Below are 21885 nucleotides of genomic sequence, written 5' to 3' on the forward strand. Positions count from 1 at the left end.
ATGGTTGCCACAGGGCCTAAAGAACATCTTTTCCAGCAGGGCAACACACCAAAGAGATTTCACTGCTTTTGGTGGGAGTCATGTGGGAAACAGACCAGTCCAGAAAAAAGAAATCTGAGAAGACAGTCTCATACTGTGATGTTCTGGAATCACCATTATGTTAACAAAACTAAGTATCTTGAAAATCTTTTTGTCTTTGGAAGGAGGATGTATCTTGTTCAGAGGAGCATGGGTGCTCTGCCAGCTGCCACAAACCCCATGTTTGTATACTTGCTTTGATATCCACAATTTCACTTTCATTGGCATCAGCACAAGCCTGATGTGTACACGTCAAGGAAAAAGAGAGATCCCAGAGGACCAACTGAGCTCCCAGTCCCAAGGAATGAAAACAAAAACCCACATTCTGTGCAGCCATGACATAACAGGTATTCCTTGGGTTCTTCTAAGATTCCTTAGAGCTAAAGGATCAAATTCAAGGGGATTCTCTTACAGCACACACAGTGAGACTGTAATATTTTTCCTCTACATTTTACATGAAAAATAAAAATCCATGTTCACCTGTGGCTTTGGTAGAAAGGTTTCTATTGTAATTATACCTTGTGTATTCCAAGGAAGTTTTTTACATCACTATTACTAGTCTAGAGAGGTACAAAGCTGCAGGTGCTTGCTGAAAAATAATAAACCTTTATTAAAATTTCCAGTTTTTGCAAAAGCATTTTGACTACATTCCAAATCTACTTAAAATGTAATTAAATATTTACATTTATTCTCCAATAAGTATTGTAAGTAAATCAATACCCCAATTATCTTAAATTTTTGTGTGGTATTACAAAAATGTAGCAATTGTATAAATGCACAATTCTAATGAAAAAATAATGATCTTGAACTTTAAAAGAGCCCTTAATTTGGAGAGATTAAAGTGCTGTACATTCTTTCCTTCATTATGTCTTACGGCCCCTGTGTGATGTAGGTGCTATTATCATCATTTTACAGATGGAGAAACTGAAAGGCTAATTAACTTGTCCAATTTACAACACTTTTAGCTGTAAACTTAGGGCATCCTATTGTACTTAAAGGCAAAACAGAACTCAGCTCACCTGTGATGAACACTTTCTAAAAATTCTTAAACTCCATAAGCGTTTGACTTATAGGAGACAGTATCTCGCACAAGACTTCAGAGTTGGCTTTGCATTGATGGTAGCTTTGAGCACCACAGAAATGTGCTGCCTAGAAGCAAACATCAGAGCACCAGGTTATTGTGAAGTATGTCACCAAGCTAGTTATGGCGATGATGTGCATTTTTATTTGGCATTATTTGCCATTCGGCCACGCATTCGTGCTTTAATTCCGTAGGACGTACCACACTGCTTTTCTACAAACAAACACATACAAACAGTGTTTGCTGATAAACTCATTCCCTCAGTTTACTTATGTGTTCCATGAATTTCTTGACTCGGTCAGGATCAACAGCATTTGCCCAATATCCTTCTTTCTTGAAATAGGAACCAATTATTAGAGCATCTGCATCCAAGTAATTCCTCACATTCTCCAGAGTCACTCCGGACCCAACGAGCACAGGAATCTTCACAGTATGCTTAACCTCTGAGGAGAAGAAAACCAAAATCAGGGTTAATTCCTGTCTTTGAAACTCTCCATAAACACTCTAATTTGCCTAGTTTTTCAACAGAAAAAAAAAAAATCTATCGAGAAATTTGTGATTGTGGTATTTATTATTTCTACTGCAGAATGAAACAGGTTCTCTAGAAAAAACACCTTACTTTTTACATTCCATTGTCTGGAATGCTTCCTGTATTTGCTTGTATGAAAGAGAGCAGGGATCATACAGGCACCACTGACAGCTCAGCTAGTTTTTCCAGAAAGCAAAAGCCAGAAAGAGAAGCGGTCTTTTATCAGTATGAGGAATGACAATGGAATAAAAAAGCATCTTCTTTTTCCTATATACAGTTATTTAATCATCTGAGCTTTCACCTGGTTTCAAGAGGAGAAACAGACAAAAACAAGGCTCAAAATACAGTACTAGCTTTGGGAGGAGGGAAAAAAAGCCCAATTCAAGAATTACTTAAGCAGCCTTCTCATCATTTTATGTCAAACTGACCATCCAAAGAGTGACTCCTAGGACTGGATGCTTCATCCCTTAGGGGAATGTTGTGAGCCATTATTTCTGACCTTTAAAAACATATAAATTGGCTTAATTAGTGATAAGCTGATGGCAAGGTAGTAATAGCTTGAGGTAACTTGGGAAAGCACACATGCAACAAATAAAAGTCTGCTTCAAAACACTGTTTAAATTAAGTTTCATCAGAAGCCTAACTTATTAATTATGCTTCAGGGAAGACTAATTATTTATCACCTTCCTACTTCACTGAAGAAAGGGGATCAATTAAAATGTTCTTGAATTTCTTTTCAGGTCACATGCGCTACCATTTTTCCGTCTAGGAACAATAACTCCCTCTTAAAAAGATTTTAACATGAAAATAAAACCATTCAACACAGCCCTTCCTGAAAATATACAACAAATCAGATGGCTCATGCATATATGATTAAAACTTAAGTTATTTCTATGCATTTTTGATATTCTTAAGTCATTCTGCTTACAGCAACAAAATAATTCATTTCTAGTTACTTATAGCATTATTATTAATACCCTGTTCTAAAAAACAGGATATTTATTTTCAATTTTATTTTGTATTTATATTAAATTTTATTTATATAATACCTATATGCTCTTAGGAATATTCTAACTGCTTTACATCACTACCAGCACACAATTAAGGTGCATCTGACCATTTGTGACAGTACTTGACTGAATCCCCAGAGGAACCAGGCTCCAAGTCGATATTTGTTCTTACAAGTGCGTAAAGCAAGTTAGCAGGGAGTTGCTTCATAATTATTTCATATCAGCAGGAAAAACTAAGAGCCAAATAATTAAACAGAGCAAGTTCATATGGGTCTGAGGCAACAGCTCAGCCCTGCTGGGCAAAGAAAAAAACCCAGTGAAACCTGAGACTGATGTGAAACTCCAGAACAACCCAAAGCCTTCCAGAGTATCAAGTGCTGCTGTGATCCACACGTGACACACAGACTGCACACGCACCTCCCGGGCTGCAGATCTATCCAGAATGACAATGTGAAGAATGGCAAAGGGAGTGCTCAGTGTGCACTGACATGTGTTACCTCATTAAGTATGCTACAGATGCTACTGTAAGTCCTTTCCAAGCACATCAGGGCCTAAAGTTGATTAGTAGAAGGTGATTTGTCTATTGGCTGTGCTAATACAAATTCTAACCTGTAAAAGAAAATAAAGCAACAGCAGTGAGATGTGCTTTTGTGTGGCAATGTTCAGTCACTGTCAAAATATCTCTAAACACAGAGCTCTGCTTCAAACCTCTGTTTTCCTGGCATTCTTTTTGACTTTTTTTTTTTTTTTGACACAGTGAGAAAAAGGAAACAATTTTGTGATGTTACAGTAACAAGATGCTGAAGTTTACACAGATTTCTCTGTTCCAGTGGACTGTAACTAGAGGGCACTGTGCTCTTTCTTGTGGCAGCACAGCTGCACACAGGTCTTTAATAAAACCCAATGAAATTGTGCTTGGTTGAAAAGCAGAATGAAAGCATTTGAACTATGGTATGCACAAGTTTCATGAAATAAAGGCCAAGTGCTCCTAGCTTGAAAACAATGGCAAAGAGTGGTGTAAAAATAAGCACCACTGTGCCAATAACTTGCTTGACTACTCTTCTCTAACAGCTTTCTCATTGCAGTGATCACTGTACCATACACAACACTATGTTTATGGTAATGCTGCCCTCTTAACACATTTTAGGTTTTTAATTCAAAGGACTTTGTCATTAAATTTAGTGCTTAAACAGGAGATGTGAGTGATCAGTACTTTTTCTATCTCCGAGGGTATCACACAGGCAGCAGTCTCTATTTTGGCCAGCAAAAGATGAGAAGGGGTGAGCCAGTCTTGAGGCCCCTTTTATGAACAGTAATTAAGGAGGTGACAGTCACAGCCAGCTGTTGGATTTCATTATGTACCTGTTTTCCACAGGTTACTCAGCTGAGACACTTTGTTTTGTTCAAAGAGATAACTGAGCAGTCATGCAAAGCTCTGGTCACTCAATATACAAACTGAATGCAAAGCAGGTATTTCAGCAGTCATAGCCCAAGAAAAAACCTGATGGGTTCACACATCCAACAAAAGAATATTCCACAAGGGAGGAAACTGGAACTTCTATAACCTCTTAGATGAAAAGATGGTTTATTAAGGAATTCAAAATGCTCAGCTATAGTTCTTGCTCCTTAACAACATGAAGCCTGATTTTTCAGACCTCGTGCTCCCTCTACCTCTGGAGTGGGGAGTGCCCTGGAGTGCCCAGGCAGCCCTGGAGCAGAGCCTGCCAGCCTCCAGAAGGCAGCAACACAAACTGCAAACAAAACCTGACTGAACACACATCTCTGCCTTGACAGGGAAACACTTCCCGCAGCCCATCACAAATCAATCAATTCTACACAAAGACAAAACCACTTCTATATTACTGCACAACAAAGCTGAAAAAGAGACATGACAAAAATCTCATCTGTCTCTCAGCTTTGCTTTCAAGAGCTGCTTTGCAGTGTGATGAAAGGTGCCCAATTGTATCACCGTAATACGGCACTGCCGGGGCTGCATAAATTCCTGAAATGCAGAATCTCACTCACATCATCACCAACTTTGTAGACTGTAGATCTGATCTCTTTTTAAGAATTTCCTGACATAGATATGCCTAATTTGTCATTTTTTTATGCTGTGGAATTTTTTAAGTTCTTCTCTTACCTGTTTTAAGACATCTTTCTCATGAGAGGGCCTGCTAACATCCAAAATGCTGTGATCTAAGTACAATAAACCCATGATCTGCACACTCCTGCTTTCATAACACAAATCCAAACACAGAATTAATGTGTACTTCATTACAGCTGCCAACTCTGATTCATTTTGTTCTTTGGACCCAGAAAGAGAAAGAGACAGGGACTGACAAGTTTGTTCACATGAAAGAAAAGCAAAAGCTATGGTTCTGTCTGGTTGGGGTCCTGTGACAAAAAAGCCTCTGGGCCCACAGGTCAGGTTTTGCTCTCTGATGCAGTAAATCAATGGAGGTTGCATGTGCATACATGAAAGCAGAATTTAACCTAGGATTTTGCCCAAAGACATATAAAATATTTTTAAAAGTTATTTGATCTGCATTAATAACAGTGGAGACATTAAGTACAAACAGATGGATCTCTAGATTAACAAAATTTTGCAGTCTTTAAAGCAGGCATAGATTCCAGTATCGCCTGTTCCACCTGCATAATTTCTAATTTGCTGTACCAAGAGACCCAGCTAATGCAAGAGGCTCAGTGTTCACACCAAGCCATCATTTTCTTTTTAAGATTGGTGACTGAGGCCGAGCAATTTGTAATCTGGTTTTTTAGCAAAAAGTGAAATAAGAACCATTTGGACAAGTTCAACATTCATTTTAAATGCTCTTAAGCATGTGTGATATACATGCTGAAAACACTGAAAACACTGAATGATTTTATGTTGTTTCAAAAGATATAAAAAACAACACAAAAGATACAAATACAACCTCTTGAGGTCCAGGTTATCTCTGACAGGTAAAATATGTTTTTTATGCTGATCTCCTAATTTAAGTTGAATACAACACAGTGCACTGGAACTTCAAAACATGCCAAGTTATAGCATGTCAGGTAAAGTAAAACCTAAAAAAATACACATTTTATTTTATGCAGTGAGACATTCAAATTCAAGCCATTGATCTAAATTAAAACTAGTGATGAAAACTAAATGTCCCCATGACAGAACTTTAATTCCAGCATGGGAGCAATACTGTTTCATGAACACAGCCCAAACTGATGTTAATATAAAAATATCAAGAATCATAGCACTTCTGCAAAGGTCAGAACTCATAGGTCAAATGAGCCTCCCTTGACAAAAAGTCCACACTAGTTAAAAATTATTTTGATGTTAATATCTTCCTGTCTACCAATGAATTTGTATTCTTTCTGAAAATCTTCCAAGCAGTACTTTCCTTGGTATTAATGTTTGGAACGCTGCCTTATCAAAATGCCACTTTTCTTGCAGGAATTCCATTTCCACTGTGAAAGGTGAAAACTGCAAACTCTTCAGTGGAAAGAATTATGGTTACCTAGTTAGTTTAATATGGCTAGTTTTCTAGGGTTATAAAATGGCTTTTTCTTATATTAGGGCTATTTACAAATGAAACAGTATTTTCTTTCAGCCTCAGCATCACTCAGTGTTATAAAAGCTTGGAATAATTGTCATTTTTGCCCTGCCAAACTGTTGTATAGAAACATACCACAGCTCATCTAAGTAACACCTTCAATATGATCATTCTGATCAAATCAAACCCCATAGTGTGGTTATCACATATTCTCTGAACAGAGAGAGACACAGCTCTCCCAGGATTTTCCTGGGAAGCTGTGAGAAAGCTCAGAGAAAGAATTAAAACGATTATTATCTCAATCTCTGCACCTGGCAGGCAATCTCTGTTTGTCAAAGATGTTTACAAGAAGGAGTTGTCCCTTCTTGACCAACAGGTGAGAGAAGATTCCTAAAGGCCAATCAGGCCTTAGGTCCACCGTTGTTCCTATAAGAACTGTGAATTTCGAACAATAAAGTGCCTTTTCATGCCTTCTGGTGATGGAGGCTCTGTATCACCTTTGTCCCCGATACCTTTGGTGATAGCACAGTGAGAGCCCCTTGTGCCCAGCACCCCCTCCCGGTGCCCAGCGGGGTGCCCTGCTCACCTCGCAGCTGCCGGGGGTCAGCGGGGTGCCCGGTGGCCGCGCCGGTCAGCACCACGCCATCGGCCAGGAACAGCTGGGCAGCGTCCGCCGTCTGCGCCACGCTGACATCGGCCGTCAGGGCGTGAGCACTGCAGGGACACAGCCTGTCACACGAGGCACCCACGCCCTGCTTCCCCGCCCTCCCCTGGCAGAACCCCCAGGGGCTGCTTCAGCAGCGTCCAGCTGCACAGTGGCAGGTGACGCTGGCACCAGGGGACACTGCCACCCGAGCAGGAGTTGAAAACCAACCTTTTCCTTCACTGATCGGTGATTGCTGCGGGTCTCCTGGCTCTAGAGTGTGAGTGCTAAGTGTGAACCACCAAGTGTCAATTGAGACAGCTGCTTACATGTCAAGCACCTGTATTTCAGAAGTGTTGAGCACACAGCGCTCTCTGACTTCAAGTGGGAGTTGTGATGTGCCCTCATTCATAAACCAGATCCTGTTGCCTAGGGCACAATCAACAACCTCCACAAGTCCAATAACAGAAAGTATAGTTAATATCTATGATATAACCACAGGAATCATCTTACACAGCAATTACAAGCATCAATTACACCTGCATCCCAGCTGTTCAACAGCAGGCTTTGATGTATGGGTGACACACTTTGTCTGAAACCCATTGCAATAGCAGCTCTTAATTGATGAGGTCCCAAACTCAGAAAGAATTCCAGCCTTTGCTGGCTGAACATCCAACACTGTTGGATTTTCTGTATTTAAATAGAAAACAATAGCTATGGCAAACACATTGCACTGCTGAGTGCTGGTGGCACAAGAACAGTTTCTCCTCATTTAAAGAGCAGGAGCGTCGCAGCTTTCAGTGGCAGCTGCACTTTTCTACATCAAAAAGCTCAACCAAGAAGTCCTTCAGCATTTCCTTCTGTGCTTATGCTTCGGCCTGAAAAAAGAACTTCTTTGCCTTTCTTAAAGGCCAACTCTTTGAAAATGACGAAGTATAATCCAAATATCAATTCATCAATTGTCAAGACTAAGAATAAAAATGACATGATGCAATTTCATTAACAGAAAGGCTAATGCAGGGTATTTGCATTTATATATACATGTTAAAAAATCATCAGAAAGAAACTGCTCTGAAAGGACCTGAAAAGCTTCATCTGACCACCACACTGCATTGTTCCCTTTCTCTTCTGAAATTTATTACCTGCTTATTACATATTTAAGATCTTCCAAACTTGATTTTTCTCATGATTGCTCACATACTACACACAAACATTTTAATTAGGTTATTTAGCATGTATAATACATAGCACTTGAGCAGTTCTTCTGGGGAAAAAAAAAACACAAATCCAAAGACTGACATCTAAATAGCTGAAAGTACCATGTGACAGGTAAGATAAAGTATAAGCAGAAAAGAAACTGGATTTATCTGTCATAAGTTCCTTCTGTTTGATAATCATAGAACATAACCCTTACATAGACAGCACTGATTTAAGTAGCAGGAATCAGAATTATTGGCAGGAAGGAGAAGAAAGGGAAGAGCTTTTTAAAATGCCAAACTATGATAACTTGGTTGCTTTTATATGGCATCTGCCTTCATAACTAAAAAATAACCTTGGATACCTAACTTTCAGAAACAAAACTTCTTTAAACATAATAGACATTTACACATGCATACAAAGTCTCAATACCAGATGCAAGGCTTTCATAGCTGGCACACTGAAAACCTGAAGGTTAAACAGCTACAAACATCACAGATAAAGCAACTTGCAACTTACAGCTGCAAATTTATTTTTACATGTATCCCCTTACAGCACTGCAAGTCCATGCTCAAAAAATAAACTTCTCCCTATATGATTAACTTCCCTGGAAGAAAGTTGACATTAAAGAAACCCAGAAAATGGAGAAAAATATAAGATCATGATTGCATTCATATTTACATAAAATTTTGTTTGTATTTACCTATGCTTCTTTTTAATATCAGCAAAAATCTGAATGTTGTCTGCTCCAATGTGTTTTCTGTATCGTAGCAGGTCACCTGCACAGGCATTTATAATCCCTTCATCAGCCACATGAGAAAACACAAACCCTTCAGCCCGGATGAAATCAAGACCTGAAAACAGTCAAAAGCAACATTTTAGTCTGAAACTGAGAACTGGAAAAGAAAAACACTAAAACCAAATAAAAATTCACCTTACTGTCCTTCCTATTTGATCCCAACACAAATTGTTTCATGTGCTCTAGGACTAAGCCACCTCACTTTTCCATATACTTTCCATTCTTTATTTTTGCCCCTATTCTCTCTGACTTCTTCCCATCTCACTGCTTTCAGCTCCCATCTCTCCCACTGACCCCACCAGTTTTCCCCCAGGCCCTGGTCCCCTTCTCTCCCGCTCAGTTTGTCCCTGTGTGGCTCAGGCAGCTGCACACCCTGCCCTGTCTGCTGCCATGATGTGCCCTGTTATGGGTCATAACACAGCTCTCTATTCTAATGACACGTTTTCTCTCCAAAAAGGGTCACTAACCTGCATCTCTTCCCCCTTTCCAGGCTACAGACACAGAGGAATAGCCCTGTCATCTTTCTTTAGGAAATTAGGCAAGAAAACCCAGCCTGAAGCATGTTATATGCAACCCATGTGACTACATCTGAACGTAGCATGTGTTTCCTACACAGCACCACATGAACAAATTGCTTCTAGAGCTGTGCAAAGGCTTAGGAAGAGTCAAACATTTGCTATTCTACTCCAGCCATCAATTCTGCCATGCCTTAGTAACACAGGTTCTACCACATTCATGAGGTTTTGTGGAAGGTTTTGTGGAATGGATGCTAAAGAGGAAGATTATGAATTGTAGTTACTTCATGTGGGCCATCATTGACATTCAGGGCCACCCTCCACAGCCTTGAGATATCTCTGTTGTAAGACTGAAGCCTTGGACCACAGAGCAATAAGCCCACAGCAGTGAGGCACAAGATTCAATTCTGACTCCCTTATTGCAATCCCCACTTCTCTCCTGTCCTTCGTAGCCTTGAACTGTCACTTAAAACCTTCCTCTTTTACACATTTTTGTAAAAGCTCTGCACTCATCTTGTGCAGTTTTGCTGCTCTTCCAGTTTGCTTTGGAGGTGTCTTCCAAGCCCTTCTGAAGCTCTGCTACTGCTCCAGCTTTGGAGTCAGATGCACATATAATTAGAGCTGACATCATTCAAAGGAAAGCAATGCATGTGGAAACAGTCATCAAGAATGCAATCCTACCCACAACTGATTAGGCAACAGAGGCATTACCTTAGCACATTCCAACTATAAACATAGCTGATCTTGAAAATTTATTTACCAAATGACAAGGTGTCTGTTTATTTTAAAATTCCAGTTTCATTCCAAAAGCCCTGAAGTTGCAGAAACAGAAGCTTACGCCTGATAGAGAAGAGCCTGCATTGCTTAGCAACACAGACTCCAGCTCACAAGAAACATCACAGATGGATGCCAAATCAAATGCAAGCTGTCCTGTGCCTTGAGATTAGTGCAAAGCATGGAGTATTCCCAGGATTCAAAGACAAGAGTGTGCCACAAGTACCATTGCAGGTGCTTGTAGACACTGGGTGATAAACACAGTGCAAATAGCTAAACTGAGATTTCTACATCTAGGAACAAAAGCTATAGCTTCTAATTACATCACTCAAGTTTACAGTACAATTCAGAGTTATATAAGAATAATTATTTCCCTGATCATAAAACTGTGGATGAGCCTAGAGACATAACACTTCCACAGCAATGAAGGTTTAACTTGGGACAGGAGCTATTCATTGAGTAATTTCATTTATTGAAGTCACTGCTTACACATTGTTTGTTGATGCTTGGTTTGTGTTTCTTTAGTGCAGTAATATAAGACTTTCTGCTAAACATTGGATCGTACTTAGTTTAACAAGGCTGCACTCTCAATCTGGGTTTTTGGAGGCCATGAAAATACAATTTTTAACCAAGTGTAATAGGTGCAGGCACCATATCATTACCCTTCTCTTTTATGAAGCCATAATCAGATTCTGCTAATGAATTCATTTTTATGCTCATAAAATTGTGAGAGTGATACTACTGCTTACTTTCACATTTGGCAAGTTGAAAAGTAATAGCCATTGAATAGTTAATAGGCAGTCCCATTCTGACTTACATGGGAACAACACACTTTGTAGTTTCACTGGAAAACAAGAATAGGGAATATCCAATGAAAACTAATAAACAGAACTCTTAGAGGGGCATTGACTTTGTCTGCTGTTGACACTGGAGGCACAGTGTGCCTGTGCTGCAAAAGCATTTCTCAGGACACTGTCTTGCAGCAGCTCTTGCTGTGCTCAGCATGGGCTGCAGGCACAGGAGCAGGGTCTCCAGCAGCTCTCCCAGCAGGATGCACAGCACTCCCTGCCTTTCACAGCACCTCTGGGTGCTCCCTGCTGCAGTTCTCAGCTGAGCTGCCTCCCTCACCTCTGCATTAATATGGTGGTACTTAAAAAGGACAGCAAAAACCATAGCACACAGCTCTGCCTAATTCTGTCTTATCCTAAACAGTGTTGTGGGTGATAGCAAGTGAATTCCCACTCAGCTGGTGCAGGAGGGAAAGGAATGGGCTCAGACAGCAAAGCTGTGTTTGCCAAAGACATGGAAACATCTGGGATATCTCCTGACATGAAGCCTCATTTATCAGCTATCAATTTATCATCATCATTGACGAAGACTGATCCAGAACTGGAATTTCAGTAATTGATTCTTAAAGGGAAAAGGGCAGCTTCAGGTAGAGAAGGCAGTTGGACTAGATGACTGTTTAAAGTCCCTTCCAACTGAAACATTTTTTTGTAAATTTATGAGATAAGATAAATTAAAAACTGAGCCCTGATTCATGATGAGTGACCCAGGCTCACTAAGGCACAGGACCCAACAGTCCTTGCTCAAGCTCATTGAGCTCCTAGTCCCACTGCAGACCTGTGGATTTCCCCCCACCCTTTTATCAAATAAAATCATTACCTTCTCCTAGAGACCAGTTATAAATTCCCTGTGTGGTTCTCTTAAGAACAGTCATTCCTACCAAAGACAGGGATCTCCACAGGAAAAATGAAATGATTGTACAGTAGGCAGAAGAGGCTACATATGGTTTTTAGCTAGAACACCTTCAACAAGTTATTTTTGTAGTGAGAGCACACAGGATTTCCTTTGTTAATAGCTACCTATCAAAATTGTATTGATATTAAAGTTGCTACTAAGTTGCTACAGAAAAGCTATTTTAAGATTTGCTATCTACAAAGTAGCACCCACTTTACTATGGTTTTGCTTTAAGTGATTTTCTTTTTGCTTCCCTGTTCAGTGAACTTGAGACAATCATTTTTAGAGAAGTGCAATGAAATGCATTAAACACAGGCCCTTCCTGGTTGGTGTTCCACAGTTACAGAGGAAATAGTGCAGAACAGTAGTGGAGCTGAGCAAAACTCAAGCCCTCCAGGAATTCTCCCCTCCATTAATAATTGCAAAGAAGAGAAATACATTGTTCCCAGACCATATCCCTTATTTAGTGATGATTTTTGCTCCTCAAAGGATTGCTTTTAAAAATAGGCTATGTGCTATTTTTCCAAATACCTATGCACCTCCAGTGGCCCACTTGCAGCAGCCTCTAAAAACTAAAAATGGATTTTGTTACCATTTTTATTTGAGGTTTTCATATAGGTTCCAATGCAGCAATAAAAATTAGGTTTTCTCAATTTGTCAAGTGGTTAGATGCTTTGAAAATGGCAACATCTGATTTAAAGCTCACAAAACAAATGCCAGTTCAAAACACATCTATTAACAAGAATTTAAAGCTTTTAGAACATATTAGGCATAATTAAAACTGCCACTGCAGATAGGTTAGCCTACATAATTGTACCTGAAGTATGGCTTTCACTTAACACCAGCATCTTCTGCCTGGTTCTATATAATTTGTACATGCAAAAATGTGCAGCTTTACCATAATGACAGTCAATTTGGGCAAAAACATGCATTAACCCTCATTTTGTGAATTTAGGAAGTACAGGCTTTCCATATTAAGCCAGCCTACACCCTTACATCAGGGAGGGTTACATATGAAAAACTAAAATTGCTTCAGCAAACAGGAAGAGCAGGAAGTTTAGACAAGTCTAGGATTCATGCAATAAGGATAGATTAATTTATATTTAATTCTCCCAAAGGCAATTTAATTTTAAGTACTTTGGCTATCTGTACACTCAATTTTTGTCATTATATAAAAAGTTTCATTCTACTCATTCATTAAAAAAGACAATGAAAACTTAGTTTTCATGGACAACAGTAGCAGCAACAACATATAAATAGATGCTGAAACAGGATGCTTAACCCCCATGGGTTAAGTTGATCCTCACATATGATATAACTGAAGTAAACAAGAGCTACACCAAAAGTGGCTTTTAGACACCAGCAGATTTATACTAATGATTACATTTAGACAGGTTTCACCTAGAAAGCTGTGGTGGCAGCCTTTAGCAGCCTCCACCTGAAGCAGTTCACAAATACCACCCACTCTAATTAAGCAGGCACCTTTCTCAGAACATAACTTCTGCTTTCTCAGGGCACAGTCAGCTTTCCACAGTACCCATGTCTGCACAAGGTGCAGTTTGTGGAGAGAGAATGCCACAGCAGCAGCAGCAATACCTGAAGAGCCCTTTGCATTACCTGCAGCCAGAGCAATGGCTATTGCCTGCTGGTTGGCAGCACACAGCACCTGGACACCCAGAGGGACACGGGGACAGCTGTGTCTCACGGCAGCACCGAGCACTGCCATGGCTGCGGTGACCTCCGGGCCGGGGCGCACCGTGTACGGCACGTCGTGCATGTTCTCCAGGATCAGCCCATCCTGGGGAAAGAATGAGAAAAAATATCACTGCACTGTACTAACGTGGCCAATTCACCATTATATATTGTGCACTGAGACACACAAGTGCAAGGGTTTTCCTTCAAAGGGAAGATTATCTACAGCAAGTTGTGTCGATGCATTTGATGCGCACAACCACTTATAAAAGTGCTTTCATCAACAGCATGGTATTTGCAGTGAAATCATGAAGAGAAATAAATGTGATTTTAATTATACATTCATCAATTTGGGTTCCTTTGATCCATCCTAAAATGTGAACTATAGGCAAATGAGTTAAATCTTATACCTCATTAGAAATAGTGTGAAGTCAAACTTCAATTATCCAAGGGGAATACAGGATATTGAGTATGTTCAGATAACAGAGGACTCTGAGATAATCAGGGCAACTTTCAATTCAATCAATGTAAGAAAATAAGTGTTACTTTGGATAAATAAAGGAATTTTTGTTTGATCGTTATTGTGCCAAATGCCATAATATGAACTAGTGATATTTCTCCCATTCTGTATTCAGAATTACTGGAAAGAAGATATTGCTATTTATTGTCTATTATACCTCTCCATCCACATGGACATACTCTTGGCAAACAATGGAGTGATGATAAAACACTCTGCTGATACAATTTGTGCATTACCTGATGCCACACACATTTCTAACCATTGCATAGGCTATACTAAAAACTTTGCAACAACTGCAGATAATACATAATTTTGTTAAGGATTAATAACAATAGTAAAAGTAGAGCCTTGAAACATATTCCATGCCTAGCATTTTGCATTAGCAGTAAGAAGATGAAAAGAAAATCAGATATTTCTCACCAGCTTAATTCTAAAAATGCAAAAAGTTTAATAGACAAACTAATTGTACGTATAGCAAATAAATTCTGCTCTTTCTGGAGTTTTATCACACATCTTAATCCTTTAAAATGAGAGCTTTACCTTTCATAGATATTGCAACAGAATAAGAATGGAACATTTTTTTGGGAAAAAACACAACTAGAGATTAAACACAGCAGCTTGGTTCTTAACACAGAGAATCAGGAAGGGGAAACAAAAAAAATTTCTTTAAAAAATCTTTTATATGTGACACTTCTCTAATCTTTGTTGTAGTGTGGAAGCCCTTCTGGCAGTAAAAGATAAGACAGTATCTAAAACAGTGTCAGCATTTAATGGCTGAATTACAGGCTATGGCACAGGCATCAGAAATGAACACCCAACACAGAGGCTGGGGAAAAGTGAGAAGGAAATAACCCAGTGGAGCAACATGGTGAGACCAAGCACACAACCTGCAAACATTCAATGCACCAGGGCACAGCTGCCTTCTCCAAATTACTCACAGCTCAGTATTTAAATACACAAAAGACATGCTACCAAAAAAGCAATGGGATGTGACCCGTTCATGGAAAAGGTGACCTGATATGATGACACTCCACATCAGACCTTTGCACTTTGTGATGCCATTCACCAACGTATTTAATTACATAATTCCAGCCCAGGAAAACCTGAATTAGGCAAAGGAGCACCAGGTATGGCAACCAACCAAAACATCTGCACTTGACTTTGTCTGTGTGTCCACTTTGTTCAATATGGAACATCCACATTTCTGTACCTGTGATGGGAGGTAGCCATATGACAAAAAAGACAACCTGTCCTAAGAAAACCACCAAAAAAAAATCCCAATTTTTAGTAATTTTTCTGGAATGAGGTTAGGACTCTTCCAACAAACCTGAACTGACCAAATGGTCTTGGTATCTAAGGCACAGCTACTGAATCCCTTGTGGTACCAAGAGAAATAGAACCCCTGTAGCCTCTTGTTCTCACTACACATAAATATATTAAGTCAGTCTCAGCAAGAATGCAAAGTTGGTCAGTAGTTGCATATGGCAAAAGGACTAACATAGAACTATAATACTTTAGCAAAGCAAATTCAAAAAAATGCAACCAACCATCAAAACAAAGTAATTCCTTGAGGCCAAAAAGCCTGGAAGCCCTTGGCTCAGAAATGCTCTTCTTGGCAGATTTCAGCAAAATCTGGGTATCAGGGAAACTCCAAGCTTATCATAAGGGCCAGGAACCAGGATCTGCAAAACAGCATCCCCAGGCTTCCAGGCAGTGAAGCATCAATCTCAACAGGAAGAAAGGCAACTGGGAATGGGGCTTCAAAATGCCCAGCTCCTAAAGAGCCACATTAGTAGCCAAAAAAGCAAGAGAATAGGCTGACAGAATTCCACTGTGAAACTCAGTTTTTCACAACTTGCTACTACTTTGACCGTTCTGGATTTGCATAAAGCAAATTATTCCATTAGTTACACTAATGAATTAATTCATTTAATAAGTTATAAAAACCCCTAGCCATAGTACTACACATAAAAAGTGTCTCATTAAAGTCTAACTCAAAATGCAGGCATATGGGAGGATTGCAACAGTTCTTTCTCCTGCTTTAAGTTTACTACATTCACTTTTCAGCAACTGCCTCTTCCTATAGCCTCAAGGTCCACAGTTACAGTGAATATTTTTGGTAGAACTTTAATAATGTGTTATTCTTTTGGTGCCATCCAACTGTTCTTTTGCATATTATGCTTTGTTTAATTAAAAAGAGAACAACATATGTTCTGCAATACAGAAAGCTGAATTACAGATGCATTAAGTCAAAGCTTTCTTTCATATTTTATATAAAAATATAACACCACAGATTTGTGTTTACTGAATTGCTATGTATAGGAAACAAACTTCAATACTATCAGACAGCTAATTAAAATGGGGGAAAGAAAACAGTTATGCTAAATTAAAGTTCTTGGAACTTAAGTTTATGGTTTAGAAGCCTATGGAAACAGCTTCTGCATTATATCCTGTAAAGCAGGATTTACGTAGATAGTACGAGATAAAACTCTTGCAAGTGCCTTCTGTGCTCCTTTCCCATTGAATGTTAAGATAATTTAAGTGTTGCTCATATGCAACAAGCTTATTATAAGTAATTTTCAAACAATGTATTTCCTTTTTACTTTGAATGACTTCTGAAGTGCTACACATGAAGTGAGTGCCCTTTGTAACACAGTTAGCTACTGAAAAATAGGTCCTTTAATTAGCTCTCTAACTATATAGAAATAATTTCCTTAGCTGTATTGCGCTTACAGAAATAACCTCTTAAAACACTTCAGCCTCGCACATATTACAGCAGGAAAGCCTCAAAACAGCAACAAACCACAAATGAGGTAACAATTGCACAAGTTTTAACCCAGCATATACCTAACGTAACTTTTTCCCAGGGCAACTAACCCCAGTGTTTCTCCCCAGAGAAAGGCTTTAGCTGCAAACATGTGCACCTCAGTACAAATCTCTCCAAGCTCATCACCTCTACTCCTTCCTCCAGAAAGGGAGCAGGCCTGGCACCATCCCTGTTATTACACAGGCCCAGGTGGGGACTAAGACAATGGCAGCAATTACCTCATGTGCCCCTTGTAGAGGAAATCAGGCGCCTTTGCAGAGCATTTAATTGCTGTTTGTAAGCACAGCTATAAGCAACTTATTTAAAAACTCACCTCCAGAGCAGATGGCTGCCTTAACAGAAGTAAGCTGCTATCTCATGTTCTCCTGCACATGCCAGAGGAGGTAGCTGTGGGTAGTCTATCTGCTATTTTATTTTCCTGTAATACAGCTGAGATTTGAAATGCTAACCTCTGTAATCAAAGTGAAAGCTACCTACATGTTTCTATGCAGAAATACTACTTTATTCTGTCTCCACTGTTATTAAATTCTAAGTTGTGAATTACAGTTATCACTGTAGTTGTAAGACCAACAGGCTTACCACTCTTATTTTTTAAAAACATCAATGTAAAACATGTACTAGTAACTGTTTTTAATGTCAGCTACTCCGGTTAGGAACAGTAACTAACAGTCAAGTGGGAACCTGTGCTCTGTTTTCTAGCTACAAAACAAATGTCAGCCAGGTTGAGTGGAAGGAATAAAAGTTAACCTGAATAGATACATTTTGTCTCTTCCTTAAAGAAAAGCAGGTACAAATTGGAGGGATTATAACGCCTCATAGCCTGCTGCTTATAAAATCTTGTCTAGGGAATTTCATTGTTTAGCAACACAAAAGTACAAAGCATATACATTTTGAGCACAGATGGCTTCCTAACTGAGCACTCACTTGTTTTCATTACTATGCTCTAATATCACAAATCTTTCATATTTATTATGTGAAGCTGTGAATGTGCCAGACAAGTCACCTTACTCTGAATATACCAGGATTTACTTCCAAGTGCAACACAGATGGAGTGAGCAAGACCATATACTTTATTTTTAAATGTTAACACCAATTTGAACAGTTTGAGACAATATGTAAACATCTAAATAGCAGCAAATGGTTATGTATTTTCTTAAGGGCTACTGTGGGCAGCATTTGGGAACACTGTCAGTACAAACATCCATGGGAAGATAGCTTTCTCTAGCTCTTCTTCCACAAGAAGAACAGACAGCTTAACAGCTCCTTTGGAATACTGAGCAAGAAACCCAAATATATTCCCATTCCAGAATAGTTTGGCAGTAGTGATCTCTGTGTAAAAATTGTGAAGCTCCTGAAAGCATCTATGATGAAAACTTGCATTTCTCTTAAAGTAACACAAAAAACTAAAGAATTGAATTGCAGAAAGTGTTAAGCAACCCTGTTGGTATTTATGGATGCTCTCCTGATTATGTCTGAAACTTATCTCCCTAATAAAAGATTTTTTGTTATATTGCTCTAACTCTGTTCTGTTCTACTCTCTAACACTGTACAGACCTTTAGAATAAAGACTGGTGTGGAAGTATATTGATGTTCCTGTGACTTCTCTAGGAAAATGGGTTAATTACAATTCTAAGCCCTGAATTTGTCCAAATGCATAGACAAATGACTGCATTCACCTCATGTGTCTCCTGACAGGCAGGTTTAAAGATATATTCAAGTTCAGAGACTGCAAGGCACTTGCAGAAAAGGTAAACCAGTTAGAGTTGGAACTGCAGAATTCAGTACAACTGTTGAAAAGACAAAGTATAAAAGCCAAATTAAAACTTTTTGTTAGTACTGATTTTAAAGCTTATCTCAAAGTTGCTCCAGTTTTGTGCATGCCAGCAGTGGCAGTAACTGCTTCTGTACCTTCCTTCACCTTCAGGAGTATTTGGTGTCTTCCCCCTGCTGTTGAAGGTTTCAATGTGTAATTATTATGTAAGGAAATGGGCAAACAGGCACTGCAGTGTGGAGAAATGGCTTCATGAGTTACAGATTATCTGTGCAAGCACTTCCTCTGGCACAGGAAGGCAGAGATTAGTGTTTGCCACTCTTCTGATGTAGATCGAACCACATTATACCTCATGGTGATACTGCAACAACAAAATATAAGGGCATAGTACAGAATACAGAGTTATTGCACCCCTGTTCTTTCAGGAGGAATGAAAAGGAAGAAAACTTCCTTGTTCCGTTCAGCTTGCAGTCAGGGACTATTCTAACTGGGTGGACATCTCACACATGTTCATCTGGTTCACAGATACTAAAGCCCACCAGGTTAGCATCATTTTACCCCAGTGCTGTTTATCCTTTCAATTATTCTATTCTCAGCATTCTTTCCTGGTTTAGCCTCACCAGGGCTCTGCCCATAACCTACCTTGTGTGACTTGTCTTGCATTTTGACCTTGGTCTTATATGGTATTCAATTTTGTTCTTTCTGAATAGTGTCATTCTAATTTATAGATTAAAAATGCTTCAACCTGCTTGTTAATAAAGTTTTTTTCTGAAAACAGCAGCTCGGAGCAGTGACTGTTTGTTCACTGAAGACATTTTCAAACTTTGGACATTAGTACACCACCAGAAAATGTTCATAATGCTGTGGGCAGGTCAAAGAAAAAGCACATCAACACCCCAAGACAAGGTGTAATGAAATGTTTAAAACATATCTGACCTTTCAAAAGGACATACACCCTGTTAAAATCTACTGACCTATGAAGATTACTACACCACTTTAGGTCTAACAGCAATTCTGACAGCAGTCTCTTCTTGCCTCTGGCTGAGAATGGCCTTTTGGGCCTGCTCTTCTGGACGTGCAAAGCAGGCATGTTTGCTGCCAGGGGCCTGGAGAGAGGCTTAGAGAGGGCAGAAAAGGGCCTGAGCCTTTTTTTTTTAGATCCTGAATTATCTGTGCTGTTTTGTTACAAACAGAGCTGTGGGGTGATCCTGCACCTCCAGGTTCCTGAGGTATGCATGCAGTGTATCAGCTGTGCACATGGCATACCTCCATGACCTCAGGAAACCAGAGGCTTGCACAGAGCTAAAAATATAGTTGCTTGTCAGACTAGATTGATGAAGCATTCTACAGCCAGAGACCTTGAATGCCAGCAACAGCCCATATTTCTGGCCACTTTTTTTTTAATCCTTAAATTGACTTGATTCATCCAACTCAAACAACTTGAACTGTACTATTTGAATCTAAGCTTTTTCAATTGTTTTGGGTGCAGGTGATACTTACCTTAGGGGTTTTTTGTAATCTACAAGGCCTACTTCCTATGTTGAAACAAATGACATGGATTTAAGCATCTCCCTAATTGATAAGCTTCAGGATGCTTTTGATTACCTATAGGTTCATTTAAAATTCTGGCTATGCAGAAGTGGTTTTGTGTAACGGCCATCATGGGAAGCAAGAAACCAAAACTTACAACTCCAGCATCCTTGTAAACTTCTGCCTCTTGACAAGCTTGATCAATGATCTGGGTCAATGGAAGAGAACTTCTTGGTGTCCCTGCAAGAATAATGCTGCTTACCCCAGGGCATGCACAAACCAAACCCATGGACAGTAACAGATTTGGCCAGGACATCCACAGGGATTGCACACTGAAACAGGGACATACAGGGCAAATTTGTTCAAAGGCTGCCCTATCTCCTTGTGACATACCTTAGTGACATCTCTCTCCTTAGCTGAACTTGGCAGAGCTGCTGTAACCATTCAGCTCCTAAATATAATTCATAAACTTGAGGGATGTCTGCTATAATCCCCTGTTGCACTAGGTGTGCTCTTAGCTTGCTATTTCACATACTTGTAATTTATCCTGCATTAGTGATGCTCCAGACAATACAACCCATGGGCAAGACTGACCTCTATGTCACCATAGAACGCCTATGCTAAACAACAATGAGTTTAAAGCCAGTTAAAGCTGTCCTTAATCTGCAAGGGTGATTGGATCTGATCTTCATGGCAGAAACACACACAGATTTTGTTGGAGTTCAATGAATTTGCCTTAAGACCAAAGTCTCTTCTGATATTTGGGCTCTAAGGTCAGGCAGTGGGAGTCTGAAACGGGGACTGCGCTGAGCCCCGTGTCAGCTCTTTTAGCTGGCCTGATTTCCCAGCCGTACTGCCTGGGGGCTGCTTCTGGGAAAACGTGGGCACCCTGAGCTCCGGGCATCAGCCACCGAGGGCAAGGTGGGCTCTCCTGAGCAGCTCTGCCCACCCTGAGCCCCTGGAAAGGCGGACAAGGAGGCCAGGCTGGAACAGATCCCGCCTGTTGCCTGAGCTTCCCACTGCCCCCGAGGGCACGAGAGAGCTCATCCAACCTCCATCCTACCCCAAAGCCCATCCGAGCAACTCCCCAACCCTCGCTTCCTCCAACACAGGGATCACCGAGCCCAAATCCTGGTTTCCTCAGCCCAGGTCCCCGTGTGGAACTGTTTCCCGCCGTTTTTACCTCTGAAACGGGGAGCGCCCGAACTGACGGCGCCTCATGAGGGGCCCGTGGTGGCGGGGAAGGTCCAGCCTTCCAGAGGGACGGCAGCCGGGCCAAGGAATGACGCCGGCTACCCACACCCGGTGCCCGCCGCTTACCTGGCAGCGCTCCCACGTGCACCATCCCGACCACCGCCGCCTTGACCCGCCCGAACAGCCCGGGCCGCTGCATGGCCTGCGGGGAGGGAAGGAGGGCGTGAGCCGAGCCGGGCCGGGCAGGTCATGGTCCGCGGCCGCCGCCGCGCGTTTAAATGTCCCGCCGGGCGCGGCCCGCGCCGCGCGCAGGGACGGGAGCGGCCGCGCCGTGAGGCAGCAGGCGCCTGGCGGAACCCTCCCGCCTCCCGCCCTGCCCCACCGGCCCGGCACCCGCCGACCACCCGCTCCCGGCCGGCAAGGGCCGGTGCGGCGGT

The 21885-nt window shown here is 40.7% G+C and overlaps 1 protein-coding gene across 3 annotated transcripts; it reads right to left on the reverse strand.

Moving 5' to 3' along the window:
• Positions 1-661: 661 nt before the first annotated feature.
• On the reverse strand, positions 662-21878 carry LOC121348861 (uncharacterized protein F13E9.13, mitochondrial-like). Of its 3 annotated transcripts, XM_041458825.1 has the most exons (6): positions 21575-21713; positions 20412-20494; positions 13532-13712; positions 8790-8940; positions 6833-6960; positions 662-1602 (listed from the first exon to the last, which is right to left on the reverse strand). In XM_041458825.1, the coding sequence occupies exons 1-6, from the start codon at positions 21645-21647 to the stop codon at positions 1412-1414; spliced, it is 807 nt and encodes a 268-aa protein (XP_041314759.1). In that variant the 5' UTR covers positions 21648-21713; the 3' UTR covers positions 662-1411. The 3 variants fall into 3 exon arrangements, with proteins under 3 accessions (XP_041314759.1, XP_041314760.1, XP_041314758.1); XM_041458826.1 differs by lacking the exon at positions 20412-20494 and having other exon boundaries at positions 21575-21878; XM_041458824.1 differs by lacking the exon at positions 21575-21713 and having other exon boundaries at positions 20412-20645.
• Positions 21879-21885: the final 7 nt, after the last annotated feature.

This window comes from Pyrgilauda ruficollis, unplaced genomic scaffold (genome assembly GCF_017590135.1).
Source record: "Pyrgilauda ruficollis isolate IOZ18807 unplaced genomic scaffold, ASM1759013v1 scaffold13, whole genome shotgun sequence".
Classification (NCBI taxonomy): Eukaryota; Metazoa; Chordata; class Aves; order Passeriformes; family Passeridae; genus Pyrgilauda; species Pyrgilauda ruficollis.

Bases quoted from the DNA above. Each gene is read 5' to 3' on its own strand.
- LOC121348861 (XM_041458824.1), bottom strand. From the start codon at position 20,645: ATGTCACAAGGAGATAGGGCAGCCTTTGAACAAATTTGCCCTGTATGT. The intron at 8,941-13,531 runs GTAATGCAAAGG...GACTGTTTTCAG, and splicing joins AGCCATTGCTCTGGCTGCAG to GTCTTGATTTCATCCGGGCT. The intron at 6,961-8,789 runs GTAAATACAAAC...GTGTCCCTGCAG, and splicing joins GATATTAAAAAGAAGCATAG to TGCTCACGCCCTGACGGCCG.